At 41.6% G+C, this 22,389-nt stretch overlaps 1 protein-coding gene across 1 annotated transcript in view; it reads right to left on the reverse strand.

Moving 5' to 3' along the window:
* Tesk2 (testis associated actin remodelling kinase 2) overlaps window positions 1-22,389 on the reverse strand; it is a 105,539-nt gene that overhangs the window by 4,503 nt on the left and 78,647 nt on the right. The window contains exon 5 of the mRNA XM_038332836.1: window positions 4,274-4,420. Within this exon, the coding sequence (XP_038188764.1) occupies window positions 4,274-4,420 (147 nt within the window). The remainder of the gene's footprint in view (window positions 1-4,273; window positions 4,421-22,389) is intronic.

A 22,389-nucleotide genomic window follows, 5' to 3' on the forward strand; every position in this document is an offset into this window, starting at 1 on the left:
CCTGGATCTTGAAATGATTTGTTTATTTTCATTTTGTGCATTGATCTTTTTTAAATGCATTGATTTTCATTTTGTACACTGTACATTGATGCTTGCATTTATGTCTGTGTGAGGGTCTCAGATCCCTTGGAACTGGAGTTACAGTTTTGAGCTGCCATATGAATGCTGGAAATTGGACCTGGGTCCTCTGGAAGAGCAGGCAAGTACTCTTAACTACTGAGTTATTTCTCCAGCCCTGTTTTTTGTTTTTTTTTTCCACCTAAATATTAATTTAAGCCACCTCCCACAAGTAAAGGGATGGATCAGTATATAATGGTCTTCATTTGATCCATGAAAATGTGTGCTTGGGGTCCATACAATTTTCTAAGTAATAGTAGAAAATCTCTTTACTCATTTTCGTAGCATGTCAGAACAAGTTCACAGGACAGTAATAGAAGACAGGATAGCATCTCCCCAGGGGGAAAATCTGGTTTTGATACAGAACTGGAGGGAGGTGATGAATTCTGACCAGTCATACTCATGGTAGTGTGACTTGTTTTGTGTGTGTTGGGGGGAGAGGGGGGGTCCAAGACAGGGTTCCTTTTTATATACATATAATTTTTTAAATTTATTTTTTGAAACAGGGTTTCTCTGTAGCTTTGGAGCCTGTCCTAAAACTAGTTCTTGTAGACCAGGCTGGCCTCGAACTCACAAGGATCCGCCTGCCTCTGCCTCCCAAGTGCTGGGATTAAAGGCATGCGCAACTACTGTCCAGCCAAGACAGGGTTTCTTTAGTAGCTCGGCTGTCCTAGAACTAGCTCTGTAGACCAGACTGGCCTCGAACTCAGAGATCTGCTGCCTCTGCTTCCTGAGTGCTGGGATCAAAGACATGTGCCGCCACCACCCAGCTACACAAAGCATTCTTATTCCCAATGTGACAAAGTAGATGAACTTCCTCATTCCTCACAGTGGGCACCAATCAAATTAGGGAGGACTACCCTAGTAGCTGAGAAACCCAGGACTCAGACATGGCCACTACTTTTTAACTGTGTGTTTTTTGAGACAGAATCTCACTATGTAGCCTTGGCTAGCCTAGAACTTGAAATGAAGAACAGGCTGGCCTCCAGCTCATAGAGATCTGCCTGTCTCTTCCTCCAAAGCACTGGATTAAAGATATGAGCCTCCATGCCCAATCAAAACCAATATTTTGAACCTGGGCTGTATTATTATTATTATTATTATTATTATTATTTTATTATTATTATTTTATATTGATTTGTTGGTTGATTTTCAGAACAGTGTGTCTGTGTAATATCTCTGGCTGAACAAATGCTGCCATCTCCAGAGAGAGGGTGAACCCAAGTGATCTATAAATAACCCAAAGCTGCAACTAGCTCTCCCCAAATAGCTGCAATGAAAATAGCTCAGAAGCTCTGCACCCCACCCACTCTTCTAGAAGCAGCAGTGAGCAGGGATTCTTGGCTTAGAAAAATATTTGTGGGGCCAGCAAGGCCCAGTCTGATCCAACCCAGTCCTCCCTCCCTCTGTTGCCAGTCTGGCCAAGTCACCTCTGGTATTCTGTGCACCAGATACACATGAATGCTTCTTCTGACCTTGATGTGCGTACACTATTCTTCCCTGAGCTAAAGGAAACCGTTATTCCATCACAATCAACCTTGGATCCCAGAGACAGGAACCAGGTGGCCTCCAAGGACTGTCCTGTGCTCGACCTGCTCGCTCCTCCCTCAGCCCTGCTGGGTCAGCACCCCAGATCTCTATGAAAAGATGGGCCCTATGACAGCTGACTAGCTAAAGCTCCAGGTGAGGTCACTAAGCCTGTGATTTACAGTTTTTAGAGACTCTGATGAGTTGTGGTGGTGCACATCTTTAATCTCAGTGCTTGGAGGCAGAGGCAAGTAGATCTCAATGAGTACAAAGCCAGCCTGGTCTACAAAGAGTTGTCTCAAAAGCAAAGCAAAACAACAACCAAAAGAATGATTTGCAACTGAAGAGATGTCTTGGTGCTTAAGATACCTTGCAGACCAGAGAGAGATGGCTCAACAGTTAAAAGCACAGGCTGTTCTTCGAAAGGACCTGGGTTCAATTCCCAACACCCACATGGTAGCTCACAACTGTCTGTAACTCCAGTTCCAGAGGATCCTACACCCTCACAAAGACATACATGTAGGCAAAACACTGACACACACACACACACACACACACACACACACACACACACAAATAAAATGAAATTAAAAACAAGCAAAAGAAAGGAAAGGAAACATATTGCTCTGCAGAGGACAGTACCCACATAGCGGTTAACAAGCATCTAACTCCCATCTGTAACTCCAGTTCCAAGGAATCTGATCCATTCTGATTTCTCCCAGCATCAGGTAGACAAGTGGTGTATATATATATATATATATATATATATATATATATATATATATATATATATATATGTGTGTGTGTGTGTGCAGGAAAAATGCTCATACACATAAATGAAATTTAAATATATCTTAAACTGGGTATGGTAACTAATGCTTTTAGTCCCATCACTCAGAAGGCAGGGGCTGACAGATCTCTGAGTTTGAGGCCAGTCTGTTCCAGAATAGCCTACATAAATCCTGTCTCAAAAGGACAGAAAGAAAAATACATATGAACTGGGTGGTGGTGGGCGCATGCCTTTAATTCCAGCACTCGAAAAGCAGAGGCAGGTGTATCTCTGAGAGTTTGAGGCCAGTGTGGTCTACAGAAACCCTGTCTCAAAAACCAAAACAAATTACTGTGTGTGTCTGTGTGATCTTAACAAATTTCTTCTACTTTAGAAGAAACAATGCTTTTAATAGAAAGCCGAAGAAGATGCATGTATGTGTGTGTGCATGTATATATTGGGGCAGAGGATAAACTGACTCCTATCCTTGGATATGTATGAAGCTCCTGTACCCTGGGCTGGATAGCAGCTCAGCAGGAGAACACTGCTGTTCTTACAAAGGACACAGGTTTGTTTCCCAGCACCCACATTGCCAGCTTACAACAGATAAGAACTCCAGTTTTGCCGGTCAGTGGTGGCACATGCCTTTCTTTAATCCTAGCACTTGAGAGGCAGAGGCAGGAGGATATCTGTGAGGAAGCCAGCCTGGTCTACAGAGTGAGTACCAGGACACCCAAGGCTACAGTGAGAAACCTGTCTTGAAAAACACAAAACAAAAAAGAGAACTCCATTTCCAGGAGATCTGATATCCCCTTCTGGACTCTGTACCCCAGGCATGCACATGGTGTATATACATTATATTCATTCATATAAAATGAAAATCTTCAGAATAAACCCTCTGACAAACCTTAGAAGACTTTAATTTGGCTCTTGGGCAGATGTCATACTGAATACCCTAGGTGGCCTTCTAGTTCCTCCACTACTGCAAATATTATTTAAAAGACGTGTCATAGAGCAGGAGGTGGTGCACACCTTTAATCCCAGCATTTAGGAAGCAGAGGCAGGTGGATTTCTGAGTTAGAGGCCAGCCTGATTTATAGATTAAGTTCCAGGACAGCCAGGGCTACACAGAGAAACCCTGTCTTGAAAAAAAACAACAAAAAAAGCCTTGTCATGGAAGTATCCTGGGACATTCAGCCCTCAAATTCCTGCTTTGTAACAAGGCCAACTTTCTCTGAAAGAAACTCTTTTCTAACCTGGTCACACAGCAATCTGGACAACAAAACAATACTACAGAGACCAGCTAACATCAAAGAAGAACTGGCAGGATGACAGAAACTCAATCACCTATACAATAGAAACGGGTCAGCACAGGGTGGCCCACTGAGTACTCCAAACGTGCGTTCACCCAACTCTGCTCTTAGTTGAGAGCTACCTCCCAGAGGAGGCCAGGAAGGGAAAACTGACAGGGTTCCACAGCGCTCTTAACTCTCTGTGTGCTTCTGCAGCACCGAGGCTGGTTTGTTTGTTTGTTTGTTTTTGTTTTGTTTTATTTTTTAGGATCTCTAGGCTGGCCTTGAGCTCTCTGTGTAGTTGAGAATGACCTTGAACTTCTGATCCTCCTGCTTCTATCCAGTGCTGGATATCAAATCTTTGTGCATGCAAAACAAGCATCCTGCAAAACTAAGCTACATCCTTAGCCAAGATAGAAGCTACCTAAGGATTAACTATATCAAATACTTGATCATGTTTTGATTAAAAGTTAAATCTAGAATAGAGAATACCCATACTCCTAGGTTCTTTAATAATTGGTTTTTTAACCTTGGTTTTTCAAGAGTTATGAAAGTAAAGTCATCATACCTTTGAAGTGAGGTCCCGATGGAAAACACCTTTGAAGTGAAGGTAGCTGAGGCCCACAGCTATGTCATAGGCCAGTTTCACTCTCGCGGTCCAGGGCAAATACAGATTACTGGCTAGCAGCTGTTCCAGGTTCCCAGAGTTGATATACTGCAAAACAGAAGGAAAGCCCAGCTATTCTTTATCAGAAATGTTTAGGCTGGCATGCAAAAGCTGATAAAAGCATGGAAGAGCAAACACCTAGAAACTACATTTTTCTTTTTTAAGGATTTCATGACTTCTGCCTTTTTGCTAAGATCAAATGTAAAGATTTATTTTTATATGTATGAATGTTTGCAGGCATGTGAATATGTGTATCACATGCATGCTTGATGCTCACAGAAGCCAGAAAAGGGTGTCAGATCCGGAGTTAGAGATGGCTGTAAGCCACCACTGGGTGCTTGGAACCTAGATCTTCTGCTGAGTAAGTGCTCAAACACTGAGCAACACCAGCCATTTATTGTCTTGAGGTAGTGTGTTGGGATAATCTTTTTGTACACTATGTGAAGGTGTGTCTCTGTTCTTCCTCACCTGCATAAGGTGCCTTCTGATTGGTTTAATAAAAAGCTGAGCAGCCAATAACTAGGCAGGAGAGGATAGGTGGGACTTCTAGACAGAGATAGGATCTGGGAAGGAATCTGAGGAGTAAGGGATTCACCAGCAAGATGTGGAAGAAGTCAGATGCACTGTACTGAGGAAAAGTAACAAGCCACATGGCAGATAACATGTTAATAATGAAAATAATAAGAATTTGATAAGATACAAGCCTTAGAATTTAAGCTGGTTTTTGGTTTTTCAAGACAGGGTTTCTCTGTATAACAGCTCTGGTTGTCCTAGAACTTGCTCTGAAGAGCAGGCTGGCTTCAGACTCACAGAAATCCACCTACCTCTGTTTCCCAAGTGCTGGGATTAAAAGTGTGCAGCACCTCCACCTGGCCCGGCCTAGAATTTAAGTTTTAAGAGCTAGCTGGGAACAAGGCTAAGCTAAGGCTAAGCTCTCATAATTATTAAGTCTTGGTGTCATTATTTGGATGTTCAAAGAAAGATTTATTTTTATATGTATATAAAAAAGTCATTTAACACCAGGCATGGTACCTCATGACTGTAACCCCAGCATCCACAAGGCAGCAGGAAGATTACCATGAGCTTAAGGTCAGCCTGGCCTACATAGTGAGTTCTAAAGCTACTATAAAGTAAGACCTTGTCTTAGAAAAAAGAAAAATATATGAGTTAGAAACTAAATCTAGTAGGAGACTAAAATTTAGGAAGTAAAAACCTTGGGCTGAAGTGACTACTGACTTCAAGTAACAGAGGAAATAGCCTGGGGATGACACACAGGTGAGAAACTGGAATCCTTAGGAAAGAAAGGTAAAGTTTAAAGGAGAAAGACAGAAAGATAAATTGAAGAGGAAAGCATGTCATAATTCCACCGTCTAGGAAGGATGTGGGAGGATCAAGAATTTGAGTCTAACCTCTCTCTCCCTCTCTCTCTCCTCTCTCTCTCTCTTTCTCTCTCTCTCTCACACACACACACATACACACACACACACACACACACACACACAGAGAGAGAGAGGAGAGAGAGAGAGAGAGAGAGAGAGAGAGAGAGAGAGAGCTGGTTTGGTGGGACATCCTTTAATGCCACCACTCAGAGGCAGGTGGATCTTCTGGTCTACATAATGAGTTCCAGGCCAGTCAGGTCTACACAGTGAAACCCTGTCTCAGAACATACCAAACAAAACCCCCAAACAAACAAAAAACCATACCAGAATACCATCATAGAAACTAAAAGAAGAAAATACCCAAAAAGGACATGGACCAACAGCATCAGAGTGCTGTACACACCGCATAAGATGTGCTTGAAAAAAGTCCATTTGCCACTCGGACATGGGGATGTCACTGGCAGCCAGGTCAGAGCAGTGAGTAAGACCAGAGTCAGACCAAAGTGAGCGGAATAGGAGGACACAGGGCTATGGAAGAACTGAAGAACGTACTCTTCCAAGAATCTGCTGTTCTTCATTATTCCCACAAATCCTTGAAGCACTGCTTTGTGAGGTTTTTGCTATTTTGTTTGTTTAGAACCAGTCTCGCTGGGTAACTCAGGCTGGCCTTGAATTCAGGATCCTCTTTCCCCAGCTTCCCAAACACCACCACACCCAGCTCTGTGATTAGTTTTTAATGGAAAAAAAAGATTCATGTTGGGTGGTGGTGGCCCACACCTTTAATCCCAGCACCCTGGAGGCAGAGGCAGGTGGATCTCTGTGAGTTCAAGGCCAGCCTGGTCTACAAAGTGAATTCCAGGACAGGCAGAGCTAAATAGTGAAACCCTGTCTTGAAAAACAAAAACAAACAAAAAGATTCATGTGTATGGATGTTTTGCCTGTATGTAAGTTTGTGTGTATCACCTGTGTGCCTGGTGCCCTTTGAGATCACAAGAGGATGCTGGCACTCCTAAAACTGGAGTTATGGGTGGCTGTGAGCCACCATGTAGGTAGTGGGGACTGAACCTGGGCTCTCTGCAAGAACAGTGCTTTTCAGAACTAACTCTCTAGTCCCCTGTGATAAATTTGTTGTTTATTTTTCAAGACAGGGTTTCTCTATGTAGCCCTGGCTATTCTGGAACTCAGTTTGTAGACCAGGCTGGCCTTGAACTCACAGAGATCCACCTGTCTCTGCCACCTGCAGTGTGCCCACCATGGCATGGCTCCCGATTTTTTTTTTTCAAAATAAGACTGAAGAAGTGGCTAGGTGTGGTAGTATATGCCTTTAATCCCACCACTCAGGAGGCAGATCTCTTTGATATCTAAGGCCAGAAAGTACTACATAGTGAGACCCTGTCTAAAGAAAAACAGAGAGAAAATAGCAAAAAAGTATGTTTATATAAAGATCACAATAACAGTAATTATTTTTCAATGAATATTTATATAGTGCTTGTACTACACCAAACACTTCTAAAAATTGTGTATACATAATCTTATTTAATCTATACAACTGTCCCACAAGGTAAGTGAGCATTAGGGTGAGTATCCCTTGTCTAAAATGTGTAAGACCAAAGGTGTTTCCAATTTCAGAGTTTTTCTAATTTTGGAGCATGTACAATATACCATCTGTATTACTCTCATATGGCAAAAGACATTTAAAGGTTAAGCAAAGTTATTCAATTATTAAGGGCAAAATCAGGCAGACAATATAGTCTGGTTCCAGAGTACATCTTTTTACAAATATATTCATTATACAAGGAGTTAGAAGTCACAGCATTTGACTGAGATAGCTCCATGCAGAACAGGAACTAAAAAGGGAATTTACTCAACCCTTTCAAGATACATCATCCCCCTCCTCTTTCCAAGAGAGAAAAAGGAACAAATTGTACAAGTAAAATGAGTATACTTTTTTAGAACATGATATTGAACTTACAAGGACTAGAGGACCTAAATGGTATAATGAGCAAGAGATCTGATTGAATTCTAGTCAATTATTCCTCCTATGAACCATTTAATTTTGAAAAAAAAAAAAAAAACAATAAGGTTAGCTGTCCTTTAATTTTCCCATCTATCAAGTAGGCATACCTGATCCACTAACTAACAATCTTTTTGTTTGATGTTGTTTCAAATGAGAATATAATACATGGATTTGCTCAGAAAAGAACATGGTAATAGAATAGAAACATCAGAAGACACCAGTTGGGGGCAGCACCGTGCAGCAGATCAGATCTCTGTATGAAGCAGAGCAGGTTTGGTAAAACAGAGCAAATAGCTAAAAACACACTTCCTAATTCTCAAAAGAAAAGCCTGTGTGCTTGCTTAATCCTGCCTTGTAATTCACCTTGGGCATCTTACAACAGTGCATAATGGAAGCATTAACACAACGACTGCTCACTCTAGGGGAATCTGCCCAAGTACACAACAGACATGTTCACTGCTGAAAAGAAATCAAGTTTGTAAGCTCCAAACTATAGGGAGCAATGTGGCTAACATCTGACCATGTAGCAAACTTCCTTAGTTTTGAGAATCAAAATATTTAGAGAAATAGAGTTTGCTTCTTTGACATGTTGGCAGTCTGACATGGAAGGCTTGTCTTCAGGAACCACTCGGCTTACAGGGCTGAACATCAGGCAGAAGAAATGAAGACTGCATTTTTGAAGACCTGGTGATGCTAGGTCTTCAAAACCCTTGGTTTTGGTTCAGATAAATATAGATGTATTTACAAATATGTGTCAAAGCCCAAGAAAGTCAGAGTGTGGTGGCTCACAACTATATTTGTAATACCTGGGATGCTAGGGTAAGGTCAAGGCCAGCCTGGACTACACAGGAAGTTCAGATCAGGTTTCATAGGTTTCACAGAAGGATCCAGTGTAAACGGAAAGGGGAAAGGGAGGGATGGGGGGAGAACTGAATCTGTAGACCAGCTAGATGGTGGACAGCAAAGAAAAGCTGAGACCCTCGCTTCCCTAGGCAGGATGGGAAAATAGAAATCAGGTCCAGAGAGGGAAACCAAACAGAATTAATATTATTATTAATTATTATTATTTACAATCCATTTTGTCTTGCTTGATGCTGGAGAATATATTGGTAGGGCTGATAAGCCTCTGGGTCCTCAAAACCCACAACTTCTCTTTGTCTCAAGACCATGCATGCATGTATGAAGAAAGGAAGTTTGAGATCTGCCAACAAGGAAGATTTCGAGGTTGCTAAACACTGTGTGCCCCATTAGTGGGAACATTCACTTCCCCACTGGCAACTCTTGGTGCAGACTCAGCTGTGCAGCTTCTGAACAAAATCCCTCTGCAGGAAAGCCTAGGCGAGAACAGCTGTATTAGCATGTTCAGCTTTGCTGGGTGGGAATCATAGATGTGTGTGCTTTTTTTTTTTTTTTCAGACTATCCCCTTGGGTTGTCCTACAAAACAAGCCAACACTGCAACATATTTAAATACCTCATAGAAGTTTTAGCATTTTGATTTTAATTTTTTTTTTTTTGAGGCAGGGTCTCTCCATTCTAGGATGGCCTCAAACTCACCAAGTAGCTGAGGATCAATTTTTGTTTTGTTTTGTTTTTCGAGATCTGTCTCTGCCTCTGAGTGCTGGGATTAAAGGCATGCACCACTACCTCCCGGTCAATCCTGAACTCTTGGTCTTCCTGCCTTACCTCTTAAGCAGGAGTTATAGGTACTTTTAGTACCAGTTATTATCAATTTTACCTATACCAAAAAATGCTTCATCTCACAGTTTAATGAAATTTTATAATAGCTTCATTTAATCTTTTTACTAAAAGAAAGTAGACACATACATGTTGGTAAATATTCACATGGAGACACAATGTAATTTGTAAGAAAGGAATAAAAAAAAAAGCTGGAATTCTATATGCAGGGGGTCTAACACTCTCTAGTTAATTCTTTTTTTCCTTCTTTTCTTTTCTTTTTTTTTTTGAGTCAGTGTCTCACATAGCCCAGGCTGGCTGTAAAGCTACTATGTAATAAGGCTATCCTTGAACTCCTGATTTTCCTGCTTATACCCCAGGAATGCTATGGGTAGAAGCATGATTACAGGCATGCACCACCATGCCCAGGCTTTTCACTTAATTTGTGTTTAATATTTGATTTTACTGTAAATACCTTTCCCTAAGGTATGTGTTATATGTTATATGATACATATTAACTAAGAAATATAATGTAAATAAGCCTTTATTACTAAAGTGTAAGAAAACATATACTAACATTCTTAAAAATTCACTACAAATGGGCCATCAAAATGGCTCAGCAGTGAAGTGACTGCAAGCCAAATCTGACAACCTGAGTTCAATCCCTGGAATCCACATATGTACAAGGCGAGAATAGACTACACAGTGTTCTCTGATTTACACACATTTGCAAATGCCTCCCCAAAACACATATCATACATGTAACACAATAATAACAAAAATTAAAATTGAAAATCACAACCCATACATGTAAGTAGATAATCAGTTTGCCACTTAAGAAGATTAATTCTGCTGGGCATGATTATATCCACTGGTAATCCCAGTATTTGGGAGGCAGAGGCAGGTGGATCTCTGGGAGTCCAAGACCAGCCTGGTCTACATAGTAAGTTCCAGGACAGCCAGAGCTACATAGTAAGACCCTGTCTATAAAAATAAGTAAACAAAAAACAAACAAAAACTAATACCCAATGTGATATTATTAAGGGAATTGTCTTTAGTGGTGCTTGAGTAATAAGGGTGGAATCCAGTAAGTTCAAAGCCAGCCTAGTCTACAAATTCCAGACCAGCCAAAAACTACACAGTAAAACGCTGTCTCATAAACAAAAAAACAAACAAAACCCAACTGTGTCTGTCTGTCTGTCTTTCTAGCTATCCCTCACCACTCTGGGGACTGAGCTTGGAAAATCATTTTAGCCTATGAATTCCAAACCACCCTTAGCATTACAGCAATGCCCTTCTCAAAAGAACGAAACAAAGGAGGCAGAGGCAGGCAGTCCCTGTGAGTTCCAGGCCAGCTACATATTGAGACCCTATCTCGAAAAGTCTCTAGAAATAATCTGACTTCTTTTTTTTTGGCTTGTTTTGTTTTTTGTTTTTAATTACTTGTATGCATATGTATCCTTTTTTTGTGAAAATGCAGGTGCCCATGAAGGCCACAAGAAGGCACACACCACCACTGCCGGCCTCTTTCAGACTCTGGAACAGTTAGCTTCTTAGCTTCTACTTCTCAACAGATACACTCCTCTGGCCGGAACCTTACGCACTTACTTAAGGGAGGTAAGTACTGCCAACTGTGTGAACAGTTGGTCACTTCTGTATTTTAAGGAGCAGGACTGTGCTGAGAAAGTCCATACATTCTGTCCACCCATGAAAATGCTAAAACTCATTTTAGTGAAAAGACAGGCAGCCAGTCTCTTCCCTCAGCTCACTGTTCAGTCCAGGTCACATCTAATAGAGATGGGAGCCTAGGCTACCCTTGAACAAACATGCAGTCTTCATGTTCCTGCCTGCCAAGCACTGGAACTACAGTGCAAGCCTCACTGAGATAATCTTCCTGAAATGCCAGTCAAGGCCACTCCACATTAAATTATTCAATGATCTTCTATTACTCTTGAACTAAAACTCAAAATCCCCCAGCAGATAGGAAGTAGAGAGAAGGCTCAACATTAGAAACACTGATTGTTCTTCCTGAGGACCCAGGCTTAAATCCCAGCAGAAGAGCCTAATCTGGCTGTAGCTCCAGGTCTAAGGGATCTGACAACCTGATCTGGCCTCTGCAGGCACCAGGAAAGCCCATGATACACATATATACACGCACACAAAACACACATACACATTTAAAAACAGCTCTTGGGAGGCAGGGGGATCTGGAATTCAAGACCAGCCTTGCCTACATATCAAGCTCGAAGCTACATAAGACCCTGTTCTCAAAACAGATAAGCAAAAACCCACACAACTCACAATTCTGAGTACAGTCTACAAAGCCTTTCACTCTTGCTTATTAACTAATTAACCTGCACATTTACGCACTCTTTACATGAAATACGCTTCCCTGCCCCACACTCGTCTAAACACTCACTAATTGTTGAGGGTTTAGTTCCATTTCGTGATATCCCATAGATAGAGTTGGGATACATCCAATGCAAAAGGACCACAAAGTAACAAAGTACAGAAACTAGACGAGAATTTTTTTTGTTCTTTATGAGTGGGGAAGAGATGAAACTAGAGTTAAGATAAACTAAAAGCTAAATTTAGTATAGCAAGAAAGCCCACATATACTACACAGTTAGACAGCCTAAAATTGAATTGTAGTTTATGTATGGGTGTTCTGTCTCCACATATGTATGTGCACCACATGTGTGCAATGCCTTCAGAAGCCAGAGGACGGCATCAGATCCCCTGGAACTTGGGTGACAGATAGTTCTGAGCCACCACATGGGTGCTGGGAATCAAATCTAGGTCTTCTAGAAGCACAGCCAGTGCTCTTAACCACCCCCACACTGCATTTCTATAACTGACTGTGTCATCCTCAGTGAATTATACAATACGTATCTATAAAACAGAAATAATAACAATACCTAACATGTAAAATTGTTGTGAAGATTCAAAGACATACATACAATGTGAAAGTTCCTAATAGATCAATTGTTCTTGGTGTATTTGTTTGGTTTTATGGTTCAGGATATGAATCCAGGGCTCTGCTCATGGCAAGTACTCTATGACTGAGCCACATCCCCAATCCTGTTGTTATAATTGTTACTAATTATTCATATAGAAGTTCTGATATCTAAGATGAAGTATTTTGGGCAAGGAATGTAGGTCAGATGGTAGAGTGCTTGCTTGCTTGGCATTCTTGAATCCCTTGGGTTTGATACTTAAGACAGCATTAAAAAGGCTTGGTACATGCATTTAATCCTAGCACTTGGGAGGCAGAGGCAGGCAGATCTCTGAGTTTGAGGCCAGTTTGGTCTACAAAATGAGTTACAGAACAGCTAGGACTGTCACACTGAGAAACTATTTCAAACAAACAAACAAACAAACAAACAAATAAAGCAAGCCTAGAAAGGTGATGCATGTCTATGACCCAAGCTCTCTTGAGGTTGAAGCGGGAAGATCAGAAGTTCAAGATCATTCTCAGCTACTTAGTATGAAGTCAATCTGGGTGGTGGTACACACCTTTAATCCCAGTACTAGGGAGGCAGAAGTAGGCGGATCTTTGTGAGTTCAAGGCCAGCTACAGAGAAACCCTGTGGGGGAGGGGGGGAGGGAAGAACTGTCTCCAGATAAATAAATAAAGCTACTACAGTTACTTTGCCAGACTATGGGAACTACTAAAAATTTGTAGGTAATGGTATAATGTGATCGGATGGAAAGTGAATCATGTCCCCTAAACAGTTTAAAGGCTAGCAAGATGTCCCAGTAGGTAAAAAGTACTTGTTATACAAGACCAATGACTGAGTTTTATCACTAGAACCTGTGGTGGGGAGAGATTCTAGTGCAGGCAATCCCAAAAGTTACCTTCTGATCTACATACATTAGACAACGCTTTCTCACACATATAATAAAATAAAAATTTAATATGTAAGTTGAAATCCTAAACCCCTGCACCTACTCCTCATAACCTTACTTAGAAATAGAGTCTTTGCATATGTAATCAAGGTAAAATGAGGGTGAACAAAGGTGAACCCTCACTTCAGTATCGCTACACTTGAATGTTACATGATATTAATATCTACAAGTCAGAGAATACTGAGGACTGCCAACAACCACTAGGATGAAGAAGAAACAAAGAAGAACTTCTCAACAACCTTGAAGGTGATTTGGCCCTCTACCCCTGGCTCACATTGTAGTGTTTGCTAGGGCAGTCCTAGAACACTAATACACGATCCAGATCTGGGCCTATAACCCCAGCACTACGGGGGTTGAGACAGGAGTGTGTGAATTCAAGTGAATTCAAGCCCATCAGCAGGTTTTACTTGTCACCTAGCCTGAAGACTTAAGTTTGATCCCTGGGACCCACATACTGGAAAGAAAACTGACTCCCACGAGCTATTCTAGCACCTCTGTACTCATGCTTTGGTATTTGTGTGTACTTACACACACACACACACACACACACACACACACTATAATTCTTAAAAAAATTTAAGGTGTTTGAGGCCAGCCTGGTCTACAAAGTGAGTTCCAGGACAGCCAGGGTTGTTGCACAGAAAAACCCTATAAAAAAAAAAAAAAAAAAAAAAAACAATTAAGCTGTATGTCTACATATATACAAGTAAATAAATAAAGTAGCTGGAAAGATGACACAGAGGTTAAGAGTACTGGCTGTTCTTCCAGTGTTCCTGAATTCAATTCCCAGCAACCACATGGTGGTTCACAACCATCCACAATAAGATCTGGTGTCCTCTTCTGGTCAGGCATGCAAACAGAACAATGTATATATAATTTTAAAAATCTTTTAAAAAAAATAAATGAATAAATATTTTAAAAATATCTATAACTGGGCAGTAGTGGCTCAGAGCTTTAATCCCAGCATTTAGGAGGCAGAGGTAAGAGAATCTCTGTGAGTTCGAGGCCAGCCTGCTCTCCAGGACCTGGTCTTCCAGGACAGTCAAGACTACACAGAGAAACCTGTCTTAAAAAAGCAAAACAAGCCCATCAAAATCCCAGCAAAATTCTTCAAAGACCTCGAAAGAACGGTACTCAACTTCATTTGGAAAAGCAAAAAACCCAGGATAGCCAAAACAATCCTGGGCAATAAAGAACTTCTGGAGGCATCACAATCCCTGACTTAAAACTCTACTACAGAGCTACAGTACTGAAAACAGCCTGGTATTGGCATAAGAACAGACAGGAGGACCAATGGAACCAAACAGAAGACCTGGATATCAATCCACACATCTTCGAACACCTGATCTTTGATAAAGAAGCAAAAAATAGCAAATGGAAAAAAGAAAGCATATTTAACAAATGATGCTGGCATAACTGGATATCAACATGTAGAAAAATGAAAATAGACCCTTATCTATCACCATGCACAAAACTCAAGTCCAAACGGATCAAAGACCTCAACATAAAGCCAGCCACACTGAACCTTATAGAAGAGAAAGCGGGACGTACACTTGAATGCATTGGCACAGGGAACCACTTCCTAAATAGAACCCTAGCAGCACAGACACTGAGAGAAACAATTAATAAATGGGACCTCCTGAAACTGAAAAGCTTCTATAAAGCAAAGGACACGGTAAACAAGACAAAATGACAGCTTACAGAATGGGAAAAGACCTTCACTAACACCACATCAGATAGAGGTCTGATCTCCAAAATATACAAAGAACTCAAGAAATTGGACACCAAAAGATCACACATAATCCAATAAAAAAATGGAGTACAGACCTAAACAGAGAACTCTCAACACAGGAATCTAAAATGGCTGAAAGACACTTAAGGAAATGTTCAACATCCTTAGTCATCAGAGAAATGCAAATCAAAACAACTCTGAGATTCCATCTTACACCTGTAAGAATGGCCAAGATTCAAAACACTGATGACAACTTGTACTGGAGAGGCTGTGGGGAAAAGGGAACACTTCTGCATTGCTGGTGGGAATGCAAACTGGTATAACACCTTTGGATGTCAGTGTGGCAATTTCTCAGAAAAGTAGGAAACAACCTTCCTCAAGACCCAGCAATACCATTTTGGGGTACATATCCAAAGGATGCTCAATCATGCCACAAGGACATGTGCTCAACTATGTTCATAGCAATTTTATTTGTCATAGCCAGAACCTGGAAACAACCTAAATGCCTCTCAGTCAAAGAATGGATAAGAAAAATGTGGTACATTTACATAATGGAGTACTACACAGCAGAAAAAAATGACATTTTGAGTTTTGCAGGAAAATGGATGGAGCTAGAAAACATTATTTTGAGTGAGGTAACCCAGACACAGAAAGACAATTATCACATGTACTCACTCATAGGTGGTTTTTTAATGTAAAGCAAAGAAAGTCAGCCTACAAACCACAATCCCAGAGAACTTAGACAACAATGAGGACACTGAGAGAGACTTACATAGATCTAATCTACATGGGAAGCAGAAAGTATAAAAAGACAAGATCTCCTAAGTAAATTGGGAGCATGGGGACCTTAGGGGAGGATTGAAGGGTGGAGGGGAGAGGCAGGGAGGGGAGCAGAGAAAAATGTAGAGCTCAATAAAGATCAATAAAATAAAATAAAAAAAGCAAAACAAAACAAAATTCTATCAGAATAACAACTGCTGTGAAAATTGCCAACACAGTGATAATGTTCCTTTTATCTAGGGACAGTTTCAAATGAGATTGTTAATGGCAATGCACCATACTTAAGGGCCTGAGGATATATAATCCTGTGTATGGCCTTACTTCTTTTCTAGGTAATTTCTAGGGATCTCACAATGAAGCCATTACCTTTGCCTTTCAATGAAAATATTAATACCAAAGTTGGGAGGAGAAAGACCACCAACCCAAATCATCATAGCCAAATTAATTAAAGCAAGCAATTAATTAAAGCAAACTTTTTAAATTCTCATACTAAGACTACTTCTCCTTAAAGCGGAGTTCAAGAATCAGCATTGGATATGAGGAAGACAAGGTTTTTATAGCTCAGGGGTGGGTGTTTCTAAATGGGGGATTTGGTGAACAAAATAGGGATACAGGAGCAGAACATAGCATGACAAGTTAGTCATAATGACCTCCTGAAACAAAGGCATGATTGCAAGGTGGTTGTAACAAGGCAGTCGTAACAACAGGTGGTCATAACAACCTTGTGAAGCAAAAGTTGGGTTGCAAGATGGCTATAATAACAAAGACATGGTTGTCATTTCCTGGAACAGGCAGTACAGAACCATTTGTAGAGAAGGTTACAAGTGGGCACAATCCAGTCCTTGAGAAACAGAGGTTTAATCATAAACAGGAATGAACCTTCTTTGTCTTTACAATAAGATGGCTTTTAAGCCTAAGATGGAGGCAGCTTGATTCTTCAAAAACATCCTACATTCCTAAGCAAACCCTATGATCTCTTCAACTGAAATCTTATCCAATGCACCTCAAGAGTCACTCTTATGATGGAATTTCAGTTCCTTGGTTACTCTTTGAGGATATAACTTAAGAGACCACCAAAATGACATATAAAAACAATGAAGTGCGAGTCTCTAAGCTTTTATTCCCCTGATCTCTTTTATTAACCCCTATGCTTAAAGTCTATGCTATAAATCTTTTAATAAACTCCAGTTTTGACTAAATTCTTCCAGTAGTGAAGTCAAGAATCCTGAGTGGACATCTCTGGAAAAGAAGCCATGATGCTAAAGTGTATGGTGTGGAGCTGCATCTCCAGTCTGCACGCCACTATTGCTAACAGTAGACATGTAGAACCAAGAAAAGAAAAGTCAAAGGCAACTCAGAAATTTCCAAATTGAGATGTGCGTTCTTAGCAGCAATGGGAAGAGATCCCAGGATCTTATCTAACTCACTGTGTCATCAGTAAGTCAGAAACCGGTATCAATGTCAATAGCCAAATCCTGACCTGCTAGACTCCTGCTCTTTGGATGGGCCTTCTAAGGAGAGGGGCCCGGGTGCCGGCCTACTTTTCACTGTAGTCTAACAATGCTTTTATGCTAGCCACTGGATGCTTGCTGGTCTGCTCTAAGCACAAAGGCTAGCAGACATCCCATCCCGCTGGCTTGCTTCAAAGAAGAAAAGAAAGCTTTGTTGCTGGCCTGGGTAATTCCAGGACAGGCGCCCCAGGAGCGCCCTGTGGGAGGCTTATGCTCCATAAGAGCCTCCTGTTCTCAGCTAGAGGATCCACATCTGCACATCCGCCGAGGCCTATTACCACTGTACAACCTCCCTCCAGGAAAGTCATAGAGCCTGCTCGGGAGGAATCAAGAAAGAGGGGACATCAGTTCTGGCTACAAAGAGCTTTTACTAACCACAATACGTTCAGAATATTTAAATGTTTCGTTTTCTCTGCTTTCTCATATGCCTGTATTCACTCTTCCAAGCCCAGCTGGGGCCTTTATTTTGGGAAGCATTTCCTGCCACTCCATCTCACACTTAATTAGTTCCACTTCTGTATCTTGTGCATATTTCCACTCCTAATCACAATGAAAATCTAATGGTAGGGACCAAGTGTTAATAAACTTTCTAAGCCTGGTATCCTAGGAAATTAACAATATATTTTTTTTAAATTTGCTTTTTAAACAGGGTTTTGCTCTTCAGCCCTGGGCTCATTTGGAATGCACTGTACACCCAGGTTTGGCTATGGCGACCCTGTTATCAAAGTTGTTACGGTCAGTGCCTAGGCCCCAATAGCTCTAACAACCTAGGATTGGCCACCAGTCCTCAACAGGCCAATAATACCGTGAGAACCCTAGGAAAGGAGGCTTCTTCAAAGTGGCCATGCTGGGGACAGGAGCAAAGAGACTCCATGACACCTACGCTTCTCTCCTCCCTCCACCCCACTCCCGGCTCCACAAGGCCATCTTCTGGTCCTGAGCAGTCCTAGTCCAGGCACGGTTGCACCCATCACTGACCCACAGAGTCTCGCAGCCCCCGTCGCTTTGCAGTGTGGTTAACAGGTTGTCAGAACTGTGTCAACTCTCAGGCACTAGCACTGGGTTTCTGCATTTCCTGCTCACAGCACGAAATTCCTGGGGGCCCATTGCCTCAATAGTCTTAAAGCCACAGGGAGGGACATGAGTATCTCTCATTAGAATATTTTTGCTGACAGTTACAATCCTTTAGCCTCAGGTTCCCAAGAACTAAGATTACAGGTATGAGCCTCCTTGCCTGTAAAAATTCAACAATAAACTGTCGAATGAAAAAAAAAATTCACTTAAATAAATAGAAGCAGGGGCTGGAGAGATTGCTCAGTTGCTTTAGCTTTTTTTTTTTTTTTGGTTTTTCGAGACAGGGTTTCTCAGTGGCTTTTGGAGCCTGTCCTGGAACTAGCTCTTGTAGACCAGGCTGGTCTCGAACTTACCTGCCTCTGCCTCCCGAGTGCTGGGATTAAAGGCATGCGCCACCACCGCCCGGCTGCTTTTGCTTTTTTTTTTTTAAGATTTATTTATTCATTATGTACACAGTGTTCTGCCTGTATGCATGCCTACAGGCCAAAAAAGAACACCAGATCTCATTATAGATGGTTGTGAGGCACCACGTCATTGCTGGGAATTGAACTCAGGACCTGTACAGGAGCTCAATCTGTCAGGGCTCTTAACCTCTGAGTCATCTCTCCAGTCCCACCAACTGCTCAGTTCTTAAGAACACTAATTGCAGCTGGGTGGTGGCGCATGCCTTTAATTCCAGCACTCAGGAGGCATAGGCAGATGGATCTCTGTGAGTTCAAGGCCAGCCTGATCTACAAGAACTAGTTCCAGGACAGGTTTCAAGCTATAGAGGAAACCCTGACTCAAAAAAAAAAAAAAAAAAAAAAAAAAAAAAAAAAACAAAAAAAAAAACCCACTAATTGCTCTCTTTCAGAGGACCTATTTGGTTCCCAGTGCCAATGTCAGGTGAATCACAACTGCCTATAGTTCAAACTCCACAGATACAATGCCTTCTTCTCGGTTCTGGGTACCCTAACACACAGTGCATAGATAAATATGGGCACATGAATAACAATTTAGAAACAAACGGGCTGTGACTATAACACCACTACCACCCCAAAGACTCAGGGACCATCAGTGAGGGGCCAGAAATCCACAAGGACTAGAGGAAAATCGTGTCTTTTGGACATGACAGGAATGCTGTGCTCATGAATTCAGAAACTGTGGTTACCTGCAAGACCTATCACAGATCCAGCCAGTTAACATTTTAACAGGGAGGGAGGAGGAGCTTGTGAGCCCACACCCCTGATTGGAGGAGCTACTACTGGAGGTTGATGGCGTCTAAGGGGAGGAACAGGCAGTTTCCTTTGAAGGGTATGGCCCCTGTGCTTAAGGAATGGCTCAACACCTAGGATTATATGGTTATTAAAAATTATTGAAAATTGTACATATTACCCAAGAATTATGCGACAAGCCTATTCTGATTAGGATGTTCTTTCCCCCAAAGGTGCCCTTGTGCCTTGACTAAAAACCTCTATTACCATTTGGAATTAGAGAAACCATTCCACATATGCCTTTGAATTCCTGCCATCTTTCCAGTCTTCCCACTGAGAGAAAGTCCTTCCACCCAAGTAAGTGAATAGCACTTCCTTTATGGCTTCTATGGCTGCATATCTGGACCTTACCGTTAGGAATATTCCTAAAAAACAAGCCTCTCTGCCGACGCAAATAATCCCTATCAGACCAAATTAAAAGATATCCATATTGGATGCCTGCTCTCAGGTGGCCCGAGGAGGGAAAACGGAAAGCCAACACTACCACCAAAGAAGAAAAGGGAAGACTACGTGTTTATTTTGGGGTGAGCAGTTTAAATAGCCTGTGGGAGTGGTCTTGACCTTTTCTAGGGAGGGGCCAAGGTTTGGCGGGCTCAGGGGAGGGGGCTTCCAAAGATGGAAGCTGGAGGCTGGAATTACAATTACACCCCCATACCCCCCTCCGTGGCCAGAGTATCTGCATGTGGTAATTGTTTCTTTCTCAGTTGACATTTCTTTAATAATATTCTAGAGACTATAGAGCTTGTCAGATTCAATATAAACTAAAAGTTTATTTGTCTTTTAATAATGCAGATTTTGTAAAAGCCAATAAAGGTGAATGGATGGTCAAAAAAGGGGGGGGGCATGAGGTTGGGAAGGATAGAGAAATGGGAAAAAAAATCTGTAAGGAGCTAGGGGTAGGAATGGGATGTAACTATGATCCAAATACATTGTATGAGATCTTCAAAGAATAAAAAATAAACTGAAACAGATTTAAAGTTTCTTCTCTTATTGGATTTCCCCCCTCCCAATTCAGTGATTAAAATGCAGTTAAAGAACTGGAGAAGGGGGTTGGAGCTCAGTAGTATAGTTTTGCTTACCATGTTCTCAGTTCAGTCTTCAATGCTGGCTGAATAGAATTACCAGGAATTTAAGATAAAAATGGACCAATGGATGGTTTAGGAGGTAAAAGTATTTGCTACCAAGGTGGATGACTTGAGTTTGATCCTCAGGGAAAACATGGTAGAAGACACATGTTCACACACAAATAACCTCGTGAATGAAAAACTCCTGAAAGGAATCTGTGTCTGCAGAGACTGTTTGGCTGATGAGAATTTCAGTACTCTGACACTGGACAATGAATGGTGGTGCAGGCCTTTAATCCCAGGATTTGGGAGGCAGAGGCAGGTGGATCTTCACATTCAAAGCCAGCCTGAGTGACAGCCAGAACCTACACAGAGAAACCCTGGGGCAGGGAGGGAGGGGAGCAAGAAGCAGCAGAAGTGCCCAGTCTTTACTAGAGTACAGGTCTTTACTCCTCAGCTGCTATCAGTTAACAGCACGGCACACTCGATCTCAGGCCTGTGGCCCAATGCATTGACATTCAGACTGAACTCAAGGTACCATGCATGACTGGCAAGTCCTCTATCATTGATCTACACACCATCCTCAAGACATGAGCTAGCTCTGAACAGACCACCAACTCAGTTACATCCCAAGACCCAAAATGACTCCTTTAATCTTCTATTTTGTACTCTCTCTTGCCTTCCCCATTGCCATTCACTACAGCTGTGTTTCAGGTATCTGGAACAGAAAGTTCAGAGTTATCTGTGACTTCTTTAACACCCCAAACACAGGGTGTTAGGAAAACTTGTTTTCTTCTCTCTCTCTCCTCTCTCCTCTCTTCTCTCTCTCTCTCTCTCTCTCTCTCTCTCTCTCTCTCTCTCTCTCTCTCCTTTTTCTTTTTTAATGGTTTTTCGAGACACGATTTCTCTGTAGCTTTAGAGCCTGTCCTGGAATTAGCTCTTGTAGACCAAGCCGGCTTCGAACACACAAAGATCCGCTTGTCTGCCTCCTGAGTGCTGGGATTAAAGGCCTAGAATCACCAGATGTACTACACCATTCTGGTCCAAGTATCATCATCTCTCATCTTTTTCTCATGGTCTTTTTTATTGCATATCATTCTTTTGTATACTAGAGGTGAGATCTGGTTCTACCACTGAGCTATATCCCCAGTTCAATTTTTTTTTTCAGAGCTGGATATCAGACCTAGGCCCTTACAAACACAAGGCAAGCACTCTATCACCGAGTTGCACCCTATGCCTCCATTGCAGATTTCACTGCATAAGCCTCTTAGCTGCTTCTCCTGCTTTTGTTCTTATTCTTTTTCAGTTACTCACCACCCAGAAGCTAGGGTGAGTCTGTTAAAATACAATGCCTATAAATCAGGGTTTATAGAAAACAGCAAAAACACCCACCTAACTAAAGGAGGGATCATACTCTGAAATGATTATACATGGTCTAGAATGCTAAACAAATTTCAAACAGAAGCATTTAATTATCAGTTATGAGACATAAAGGTAATTTGGGTGGCCCAAAACTAAGTCAAGAAAAAACAGAAAGTAGGCATAGTAACTCACACCTTTAATCCCAGTTCTAAAGAGGCAGAGGCAGGTAGATCTTTGAGTTATAGACCAGTTTGGTTTACA

The sequence above is a fragment of the Arvicola amphibius genome, chromosome 6 (genome assembly GCF_903992535.2).
Source record: "Arvicola amphibius chromosome 6, mArvAmp1.2, whole genome shotgun sequence".
In the NCBI taxonomy this organism is placed as follows: domain Eukaryota; kingdom Metazoa; phylum Chordata; class Mammalia; order Rodentia; family Cricetidae; genus Arvicola; species Arvicola amphibius.